Raw genomic sequence first — 10,804 nt, forward strand, 5'->3', positions numbered from 1 at the left:
AGGATTTCCTGTTGCTACTTCTCCTGTGTTAGGGTTACAGGTGGACTACCCACAACTCACTTGCCTTTACCAGGGTCTTGGGTATCTAAACTCTGGTCTTCATGCTTCTAAAGAATACAAAACATTGAAACAGGTAATATTTTGTAAAAATAATACCAAAGTGGGGACGGAATTCAGCTCTCTGCTGGTACAGAAATTAACATTTTAATAATACAAAGACAACCTTTACACAGTGCATAAGAAGATTATCCCAACACGTTACAGTTTAGAAATACAATTATTGATGCAAGTGGCCCGTTAACCTCCACATGTGTTTCTGACATATGCATTCACATACACACACATACAAGCACACACAATGAATATGCAGAAACTAATGGGATTTAAGTTTTCTTTCTTTGGTTGGGGCAACATGGTGTCAGCTTTATTTTGTGGTGCTGCAAGTTGAACCCAGAGTCTCCCATCTGCCAGGCAAGCACTGTGCCATTGAGCTACATCCTCAAACAATTTGGCCACTTTGTTTTTAAAAACTGTTAAAAGTGAATTGAATGTACTTTTCAGATCTTGAGTACATTTAAGAGCTTTAAAACAAAGGCTTATATACTAGATCTTTACAGAGTTTTAAAGCTTGCCAGATGTTGATATAATATATATTAAATATATATCAAAGTTTTTAAAAAGGCAAATCTTGCTTTAACTCAGATACACTCTGGAAAGGCAAATCAGTGGGCAAATGTGAACAGAATAAAAATAAACGAATCTGGAGCCCAGCGTGAGGTGTGAGAACAGGGGCCCTCCTTATGCCATGGCTGGAGGAACATTCCAGTCAGCGGGCTTCTAGCCAACCTCGCAGCTCCTTTATATAAAGCCAGCCCCCGGCAGCCCAGAGCAAGATGTGGCTTCACAGCCTCCCTGCTCCCTAGCTGCTCCAGCACTGCTGACCAAGTGGCCAACTGGCCTGTTCCAGAGCCATGGCAAAGAACGGACTTGTCATTTGTATCCTGGTGGCCAGCTTACTCCTGGACCAGACCAACAGCTACCCATCCCGAGTGAAGGCCAGGAAACACAGCAAACGCCGCGTGAAAGGTAACAGGACTATGCTGCCCAGCAAAACCCTAGGTTTACTCAGGGTGGGGAAGGTGTTGGGACAAAGCTCACAACCAAACTGCACCAGGAGACCATCATATCAGAGTGGGTGGGTGTATGGCTTTACAAGGGATCCGGTGACCTTTGGAGTCTCCGGAGAGTTTGCTATTTAAAGAAAACATGTACTAGTTTTTTTTTTTTTTAAATTGAAAATCATCTCTTATAATGAAAAAAGTCTCTATGTATGTCTGTTGTCCACTGAGTTTTGATAATATGGAACATTTCTGAGCTAGAGCTTACATGGACATGTGGACATCTGCTTTTATGGATGATAAGGAAGCAACACACTGATTAGTGTTGCCCTGTGATCTCCCGGGTATTAAACCCATTCAAGTATATTTGTAACCCCTCCCCCATCATAATCTCATTAAATGAGATGGCAGAGGGTAGCTGTGGCTTTCTTTAGACCCTGTCTATCCTGTTGCTTTATTTCCCCATCTCTGTCAGTTGTGGGAAAGCTGTTAAAACCGGGCATCTAATTTTTTCATATCACGAGGCACTGTCTGTCTCTTTAGCTTAAGAACCCATCAACACACGATCAGACAGAACTTAAAGATACTTTGACATAGAATTCACTCGTGGAGCAAAGCAAAATCTGAGGGGGTTTAAACTAGGTGAAGAGTCAAAAAAGTTCAAAGTTTGAAAGGGCAAGGACAATGGGACTCTGCCTGACTTAGGTTAAAAGCAAAGCCGAAGAGAAATGCACTGGGATCCAGCCCGGAGGCATTTTCTTAAGAGGATGTTACAACACGGATCTCAGGCATGGCTTCCTTATCACCATCACTTTCTTCAAAGCAACACGAAGCAGTAAGGGGTGGCTGGTTCACTTGGGACATAAAGGCAGAAGGATCAAGATTTCACAGTCATCTTTGGCTAGGGAGGGTGAGGCCAGTCGGGGTTAAGTGAGTCCTTATCTCAAAAAACGAACACACATGCATACACATTCAAAAACCAGTAAAGTCTACATTCACCTGTCGTAAGTGGCTGACGGATCCACTTATATTTTTTTTTCTTTACTGATTCTCAAGGGCCATTTCCCAGAGGAGGTTATGAAAGTCTGGTCTGCTGGGAGGTTTCTTAAGCAGAGATGTTCTTCTTTATAAAGTACCACCTCTCCCGGCGAGCTTTTTAAATAAAAGCTTCAGATATGTCTCATATAGAGGTGGAGTGTATCATGGCAGGTGAGGTCAGGAGAAGGGAGGAGAGAGAAGACAAGGAGAGCAGTGGCTTGGCTTTGTGACTCTCCTTCACTGAAATAGGAACCGTGAGGAAGGGGTAGGGATGTATGTGAGTATCTCCTTCTTGTCCTCTCTCTCTCCTCCCCCAGGACACCCCCCCCCCCAGCAGGTATGTTATTTGAATCAGTTCCAAACATATCTTAACCAGCACACACCTTCTCCCTTCCCCAAAGTAATAACCAGTTTTTTGCTTTCAGATCTAATAACGTCAGGTCTACAAGAAGCGAAGCAATCAGCTTAGACTTGCTGGTTAATTCTCCCCCTCTTCCCCCCCCCCCCTTTAAAAAAATATTTTGGCTACCTTAATAGCCAGAGTTTATGGAACCAAATGCAAAAGGCAAGGCAGGATTGGCCACACATCCTTATAATCCCAGGACTTGGGAGGTAGAGGCAGAGGAGCAGGAATTCAAGGAGAGCCTCGACAGATTTAAGGGTAGCCTGGACTTAATTAAGACCTTGTCTCAAAAACAGACAACAACAAGAACAAAAGAAAAAGCCAGCCTCTCAATCTTTACCCAGAATTATCTATTGTTAATAACAATAAATACATCTCAGATTGACATGGCCAATATTTGACAGGCCAATAAACTTACTTCATGTGTTCAGTCTGGGATAGCTACAAATGCAGGCGTGTTTCATTCATTTTAAGAGCTGGATATGTTACTTTATTGTTTGAGGAGACTCTGACTTTACTGGTTCTTTCTCAGCAACTTGTCTGTAGTTTCTGGTATGTCTCTCTCTGACACAGTGTAATACATGAAGTCCCTTTTTGCACATATGTCCCTCCTGGCACTAAGATACTGTGCTATACCTTCTAGAAGTGACATGCCATTAATCAGATCCTCTAATTGTCTCTTCAAATGACATCACCAGTCTCTGCCTTTTTCATTCATCCCAACACCTTACCACCGGTTCCACCATAAATGTTTGTTGTGGGTTTTCCCTATCCTGAATCTGATACTGATACCAATCATAAAAGAAAAGGAGACCTTTTAAGAGACTCGAAATGGCAACAGCAGTTAAGCACCAAGAACAAGTGTTCCCTAAGTACTTACTTCCTGGGTCTCGACAAATTCTGAGTTACACTAATGAATAAAATACACCTTTTAGAGTGAGCTAGCTCCTCAGGGCATTCCTTCTGTTCATCCACCTGAGCAATGGTGATTGGAAGGGAATAGAAGTCACCCAGAAGATGACTGCCATAATGATCTCTCAGGAGCCTAATAGTAACATGTGTGTCTTTGTGCTAATGTGTGTTTACAGCTACTAATTTAAATACAAAGGAGCTGGAGGCTGACCCAGAAGGAAGGAAGGAAGGAAGGAAGGGGGTTGAAATGCTTCTTGCTGACAGCTTGGAAGTTGGATTCAAGCCCTCAGTAGGCTTTGCAAACCTGGCCCCATAGCTGATGGGTTTGCATCTTAAATGCCAACCTTTGTTTATTCCAGTTTGAGTGGTCTCACAGGAGAAAATCTTTGGGTGATTGTATTCCTGAGCTGAGCTGAGCTGTTGGGCGCTTAAGAACTGATGTGCAATATAAAGGGAAATAGAGGTTGGGGGGAGGGGGTACAGAGGACCCTAGAAGGCAGTTTCCTGGTCCAAATGGGGAACCATCTGGCTTGTGAAGCACAAGTTTATGGGGACAGAGGATTAAGATAGTGGATTTTATATTGTCCTGAGAAATCACAGGGACACAAAACTGATTTTCTTGTGTGTGTGTGTGTGTGTGTGTACATATATGTGTTGGTATGTGTTCACAAGTGTGCACATGCGTGTGGAAGTTAGGGGACAGCCTCGAGTATCATTTTTCAGGTGTCATCCACCTCCACATTATTATTATTATTATCTTAAATAAAAGTCTCTTTTCTTAGCCAAGAGTTCTAACAAGTAGGCTATGCTGGCTAGCCAGGGAGCCTCAGGGATCTGCCTATGTCTGCTTCCCAAGATGGATCATAAGCATGCTACCTTGCCTAGCATTGTTTGTTAAACTTGGGCTCTCCTGTATTGTGAGGCAAGTATTTTACCATCTGACCCACCTTCCTAGCCCACAAAACCGAATCTCTATCTGCCAGCCCCACAGTGTGACAGCTGGAGATGGTTCATAACCGTCTTTATGTCTTTACGTGTCATCTCTAAGTCTGTGTTCTGAGGAGCAAGGGGGTGGAAGCAGCTGCTCTGCAGAAGCAGATCAGAGGGATAGGGAGAACGGGCTAGAAGCCAGAGACACCCACGTTTGAGCTCTGCGTTTTGCCCACCGGAGACCTTCAGTGGGCGGACTCAGCTTTTTCCGTTCCTCTGCATGCTCTTTTGTGAGCATCTAGACAAGAGTGTCTACCTCAGGGACAGCAAGAGAACTGATCTCATGGCCTAGGGTGTATGGTGTTTTTTCGTATACTTATGTGTAGTATTTGGTATGGCTTTGTCATAGTTTCTAGTGGTCACTAAGACAGCCCCCATTCTTCTGGCATCTAGATTTAGCCACAGCTACCCACTTACAGCCGAAGCTAGCCAAAGAATCTTTGGTCCCATCTGAAAACATTCAAGAATATATAACTGGATCTAGGGCTCTAGAGAGTTGGCAGAGCCCTTGTCTAGCATGTATAAGATACAAGAGCCTGGGTTTAGTCTCTAATACCGCCGAAAAGCGAGAGGGGAGAAAAAGGTAAAGAAGGGAAAAGAGGGGAGAAAATGAGGTGGATGGAGAACAAGGTGTAAGGAGAAATAGTTGGTGGTTCAGGAAAGATCAGCAGTGGGGGATGCCAATGTCAAGGGTGGACAAGTGTTCCCAGAATACACAGCTGAGCTTGGAAAGGAGAGATGAGAAGTCCCTCAAAGTCTGGGGGTGGGGGAGGACCTTCTCATGCAGGGTCTCCGAGCATGCGTGCATTGTGCACATTTTGGTGCTGCTTCAACAGAAACCACCGCCTTGGATTCTGCATTACAAAGCTGCCTTTTTTCTTTTCTTTTGAACATTTCTATTCCGTTCTAATAGATTGTTTTCTATCTCACATCCTACCCCACCAATGTCCCCTAGAAAAGGATGGTGACCTGAAGTCTCAAGTTGAAAAGTTGTGGCGGGAAGTCAATGCCTTGAAGGAAATGCAAGCTCTACAGACAGGTGAGAGGTCCCCTTCACCAGCGCCTGGTCCGGAAGGGTAGTGAAGAGAATCAACTATTGCCCAGGACTGAACTCATCCAGACTGCTTGCTGAATCCTGGGGTTTGTCTGCTTGTAGGAAAAAAAAAAAAAAAAAAAGAAACAAAATAAAAACTTGGTAGCTGGCGGGAGCCTTGGGGGATGGCTCACACTTTCAATCCTAGCACTTGGAGGCAGGCAAATCTCTGAGTTTGAGGCCAGCCTGGGCTATAGAGGAGTTCCAGAACAGTCAGAGGTACACAGAGAACCCCTGTCTTGGGGGACAAAAAAGATAGCTTAAGAGTACGAGTTACTGCTCTCCTCTTGTCCTCTTCCCCCTCTCTTCTCAGTCCTCTCTCCCCTCCCTCTCCACGTGCTCATGGCCGGCCTCTACTCCTCTTTCTTTCTCTCCTCCCCCCTCTTTCTCTTACCTCCCCTCCCCATACCCTAAATAAACTGTATCCTATAAAGTACATGTTATTTAAAAATTTTAAATTATTTTATGTGTATTGGTGTTCTGCTTACATGAATATATATGTACACACACACACACACACACACAAATATAAATTTTTCTCTGCACCATGTGCATGCCAGTACTCATAGAGGTCAGAAGAGGACATGGGATCTCTGGAACTGGAGTTATAAGCAGAAGCAGTTTGAGCTGCCATGTGGGTCCTGGGAATCTGGAGGAGCAACACATGCTCATACGCACTGAGCCATCTCTCTTAGCTCCTATGCTTAATATTTTGACACAGGTTCTCTTATTTCCAGGACTGACCCAGAGTTCACAATGTGGTGGAGGATGACTTTCAATACCCAGTCCTCCTGCTTCCAACTCCAGAGTGCTGAGGCCACAGGGCCTTGTGTCTGTGATGCAGAGGACTTAACCCAGGGCTTTGCAAGTGCTAATAAGTGGAGGGTCTACTAATTGAGGGAAATCCAGAGCTCTTAAGAGGATGTTTTAGGGCCTGGAGGAATAGATAGCTCAGTTAACAAAGTACCTGCTGTAAGTGCATGAAGAACTGAGTTCAAATCTCAGCAGGCAAAGAAAGGTGCTTGCCTTCAAGCCTGACGAACCTGAGTTTGATTTCTGGGCCCCACATAATGAAAGGAGAGGACAGAATCCCACTTGTCCTCTGACAGCCAAATGGACCATGGCTGGCGCGCGCGCACACACACACACACACACACACACACACACACACACACACACAGAGTTTGGGGGTAGACAGGGAGAGATTCTGTGTCGAAAAGCAAGCGAACTAAACACAGTAGGGGGAAACCCACTATCTCCCTGAGTTTTTGTCTTTCTTTGTTTTCTTTTTTCTTCCTCTCTCATCTTTCCTTCCTTCTTTCCTACTTATTGGTTTTGCTTGTTTTGTTTTGGTTATTGTTTTTGAGATAAGATCTATCTATGTGGGGCTCACTGGCCTGGAATTGGCTATGTAGATCAAGCTTACCTCAGAGCCACAGTAAACATTCTGTCTCAGTCTTTCAGTGCTCCAGTTACAGGCATGTGTGTTTGCTCTTTAAACTATAAAATTTTATTCCATTCTAAAAGTCCAAGGGAAACCCACCATATAGTTCCTTATGTAAACTAGGCTACAAATTATATCGAAGCAACCCAGGGTTTAAGGTTATGTTTTGAGTCATATGTGGCTGTGATTTCATTATATCCTTATTAATCCCTTTGGGGGCATGTCAAGTTGTAAGTAACAATTTCTCTAAACCTGATAAATGTGGATAACACCACCTGTCGTGGGGTTGCTAAAGTTGCACGTGGTTATTATTGTCTCTGGCACTAACAAAATTATCAATGGTTATGTCATCATTGTCAACCCATTAATCATTACACAAATGTTTACCAATACTTACTAGGTTCAGTGTAAGCCATATCACACACAAAAGGCATCTCATGACATCACCAACTTTCCCATTTTCACAGTCTGTCTTCGAGGCACCAAAGTTCATAAGAAATGCTACCTTGCTTCAGAAGGCCTCAAGCATTACCACGAAGCCAACGAAGACTGCATTTCCAAGGGAGGGACCCTGGTTGTCCCCAGGAATTCCGACGAAATCAATGCCCTTCGAGACTATGGTAAGAAGAGTCTGCCAGGTGTCAATGACTTTTGGCTAGGCATAAATGACATGGTCACAGAAGGCAAGTTCCTCGATGTCCACGGATTCGCTGTCTCCTTCCTCAACTGGGACCGTGCCCAGCCAAGTGGTGGCAAGCGGGAAAACTGTGTCCTGTTCTCCCAGTCAGCTCAGGGGAAATGGAGCGATGAGGCCTGTCGCAGTAGCAAGAGGTACATATGTGAGTTTATCATCCCTTAAGAAGCCCCTCCTCAGTATCCTCCCAAGTAAGACTGGTCAGGATAAATAAGCTGGTAGTCCCCTTCAGTAAACTCAGATTACATTTATTAATTGCAGAATCCCAATGCCAGTATTGGTATTCATAGGTATACAGAGACAGACCATGTTTCTACTGTAGCTCATTGTAATATTACTTTCATATGACAAAGGGAGTCAGAAAATAATGACCTAGATACAGTAAGAAAAGGACTTTGGATAATGGGTAGTCAAATTGTCTCCCATTCTCCTTGTCCCTCTCAGGTGAACAGACCTGACCTATTTAAAGAATAGTAATAATAATCATGTGATTCTTCAAGACAGAAAAGGAAAATTGGGCTAACCGGAAGATTTCTTTTTAAAATTTAGTCATGATAGGAATACAATTTTGAGAAATGTGTCATTTGGTTGATTTTCTGGATATGTGAACATTACAGTATACCCTACATGAATGAACCCTGAGGTTGTAGGGGCAAAACTCCCGGTGACCTCTAGATGCCCCTAAGACGTGTAGTAGACACAAGCTGCATGAAGCATCTGCTGGTGAGACATGGCAGGCTTTCAGAATGTAGTTCTCTAAGTGCATAATAAAACAACAGTTGGAAACATAGCCGAGTGCACTCTCTTTCCATCACTTTAGTATGACAGCTGACACAGACAGGTGTGAAACAAAGTAAGGTTTATTTAGCTTGTAATTTTAGTGGCTCAAGGTCAAAGGTTAAGCAGCCCCAGTGAATTGGCCAATGTCAAGGATGGCAGATCAGGACAAGACCAAGTAGTCACATCTCAGTGCAGAGCAAACATAGGATGAACATGATCTCCTTTCAACCCGGTGTCTCCAAGTCACGCAAGGACATCCTAGACGGCTCCACCTGCTTAAGGCATGCAATACTTTTCAGAATTGCCACACCAAGGTCCTTGGTGGGGATGGCAAACTACCTTCAGCCATAGTGTATGATAAACATATAAACCAACACACTGTCATTTGTTATTGTTGTCAAGGATTGCGAGCTGTGCTTAATCACGGTGTCCAACTTGGTGACTTGTGGTGTGCTAACTTTGTATTTAGCACTGTCACTAAGAACATGCATAAAATTTGCTACATGAGGACACCAACAACGTCTCTAGGCAACAGAAGACTTTTATCTCCATCACAGGCTTATGGGACCAGCACCAAATATGCAGTTTATTAGGGTCAAAATATTGTGTAGTGTGTGGATGTATTTGGTTGACGAGAATGTCCCAAGTCAGAGATTCCAGGGTACTATACAATCCATAACTTTTCTACCATGATGCTTGATCTCCTCTGCCCTCTTAGCTTACGGTCCTTGCTTTCAGTTGCCGGCCACATCCCCTGGTGGGATGCGGCTCTCCCTTGCCACATCAGAGCAGGGATGACTGACAAGATTCTCACCTAACTCTTCAAATTTCTTGCTTTCTTAAAGGTTCCCAGTCGAGACACCCCCCACCCCCCACTCCCTGAGTCAGCATATATTTGATCAGTTTCTCCTCTCAGTATTCTCTAATAGCTTCCAGCCAGTGAGCAAGCTTTAGGCAGGAGAGAAGCAGCAGACAGTGAGGACAAAGAAACTAGGGGGGGAAAAAAAAGGAAGCAGGGCTAGGAATGCACTTCAGTGGGTAGAGAGCTGGGCTGCAGGAATGGGACACTTAAGCCTGTAATCCCAGCACTGGGGAGGTGGAGGTAAGAGGATTAGTAGTTCAAGGTCATGCCCTAACAACTGAACTGCAAGTTTAAAGCCATCCTAGGCTACAAGAGGCCCCTATCAACAAGGACAAAAGAAAAATGTCTCTTTCCTTCACGTGTGTATCCTCACAGTCTCCTTTTATATACAACGACATTATTTTTTACTTTCTTTACATCTATATTTCTTCAATTATCATTATTTATCTCAATAGATGAAGGGCAATTTGTCATTTGAAGCTGGGAGTTGGACTTAAATAATACTATTTGAGAGTAACACATGTGTGCAATTTTTTATTCTAACGATGCTATTCCCATTAAACTGCTTAACTGGATTTTATTTAAAAAAATAACTTCATGGCTTAAACACAGCAGCATAAATTTAATGCTTAGGGGAAATGGGTTTTGTAGAAATAAACAATTCTGAATACATTCTGTCCTTCAAATAAATATCTTTTCTCTTTTGTGAATAATGTCCTGCTCCCCAGAGCTAAATTACATATGCTTGGAATCGAATTTTAGGTTTGTTTTTTTCATTGCACAATAAAGCTCCAAATCTGATCAGTGTGGATGTGTTTGGATATTGATTACATTTATTCAGATTAAGATATTTATATCAAACTGGGCAGAATTTAAAGGGGAAAGCGCCTGGAGCTGATGAAACTGGTAACGGTGGTGTATTTGGAAAACAGTTTCAACTGGCCTTGAAGAAGCACAGTTTTGAGATGAGGGGATCAAGGGGAGACTTTAAATATTCTGCAATCGCAATTATATTTGGTTGAACCCATCCAGTCCCAACAACACCATTGTCTTCTGACAGGTGACATCAGTAGCTAGGCAGTAGTTAATCGCTAAAGCTCTTGCTTCAGGATATGAGTGCAGACCTAGAAAGACACATTAAAATGTGGCAGCACATATCTATAACCTCAGCCCTATGCAGTGGAGGATGGAGTCAGGTGAACTTCTAGAAGCTTGTAGCCCAGCTAGCCAGGTCTACATAGCCAAGTTCCAGGCCAGTGGATTCTGCCTCATAGAAATGGGGAAAGGCTTCAGAGGACCAACACTCAAGGTTATCCTCTGACCACCACACATGTGCATGTGTCCTGTACACACACACACACACACACACACACACACACACACCGGTGGAGACGTGAACTGAGCAAACAGGAGTGAGCAGCACGTTTCCATTACATCCCAGTTTTACGTGCTAAATTTAACACACTTCTC

At 43.6% G+C, this 10,804-nt stretch overlaps 1 protein-coding gene across 1 annotated transcript; it reads left to right on the forward strand.

The window, feature by feature from the left end:
* The first annotated feature begins 880 nt into the window (after nucleotides 1–880).
* Clec3a (C-type lectin domain family 3 member A) lies at nucleotides 881–10,135 on the forward strand. Its single transcript, XM_034522622.2, has 3 exons — nucleotides 881–1,086; nucleotides 5,417–5,500; nucleotides 7,466–10,135. The coding sequence occupies exons 1-3, from the start codon at nucleotides 972–974 to the stop codon at nucleotides 7,855–7,857; spliced, it is 591 nt and encodes a 196-aa protein (XP_034378513.1). The 5' UTR covers nucleotides 881–971; the 3' UTR covers nucleotides 7,858–10,135.
* Nucleotides 10,136–10,804: the final 669 nt, after the last annotated feature.

Source organism: Arvicanthis niloticus, chromosome 18 (genome assembly GCF_011762505.2).
Source record: "Arvicanthis niloticus isolate mArvNil1 chromosome 18, mArvNil1.pat.X, whole genome shotgun sequence".
In the NCBI taxonomy this organism is placed as follows: Eukaryota; Metazoa; Chordata; class Mammalia; order Rodentia; family Muridae; genus Arvicanthis; species Arvicanthis niloticus.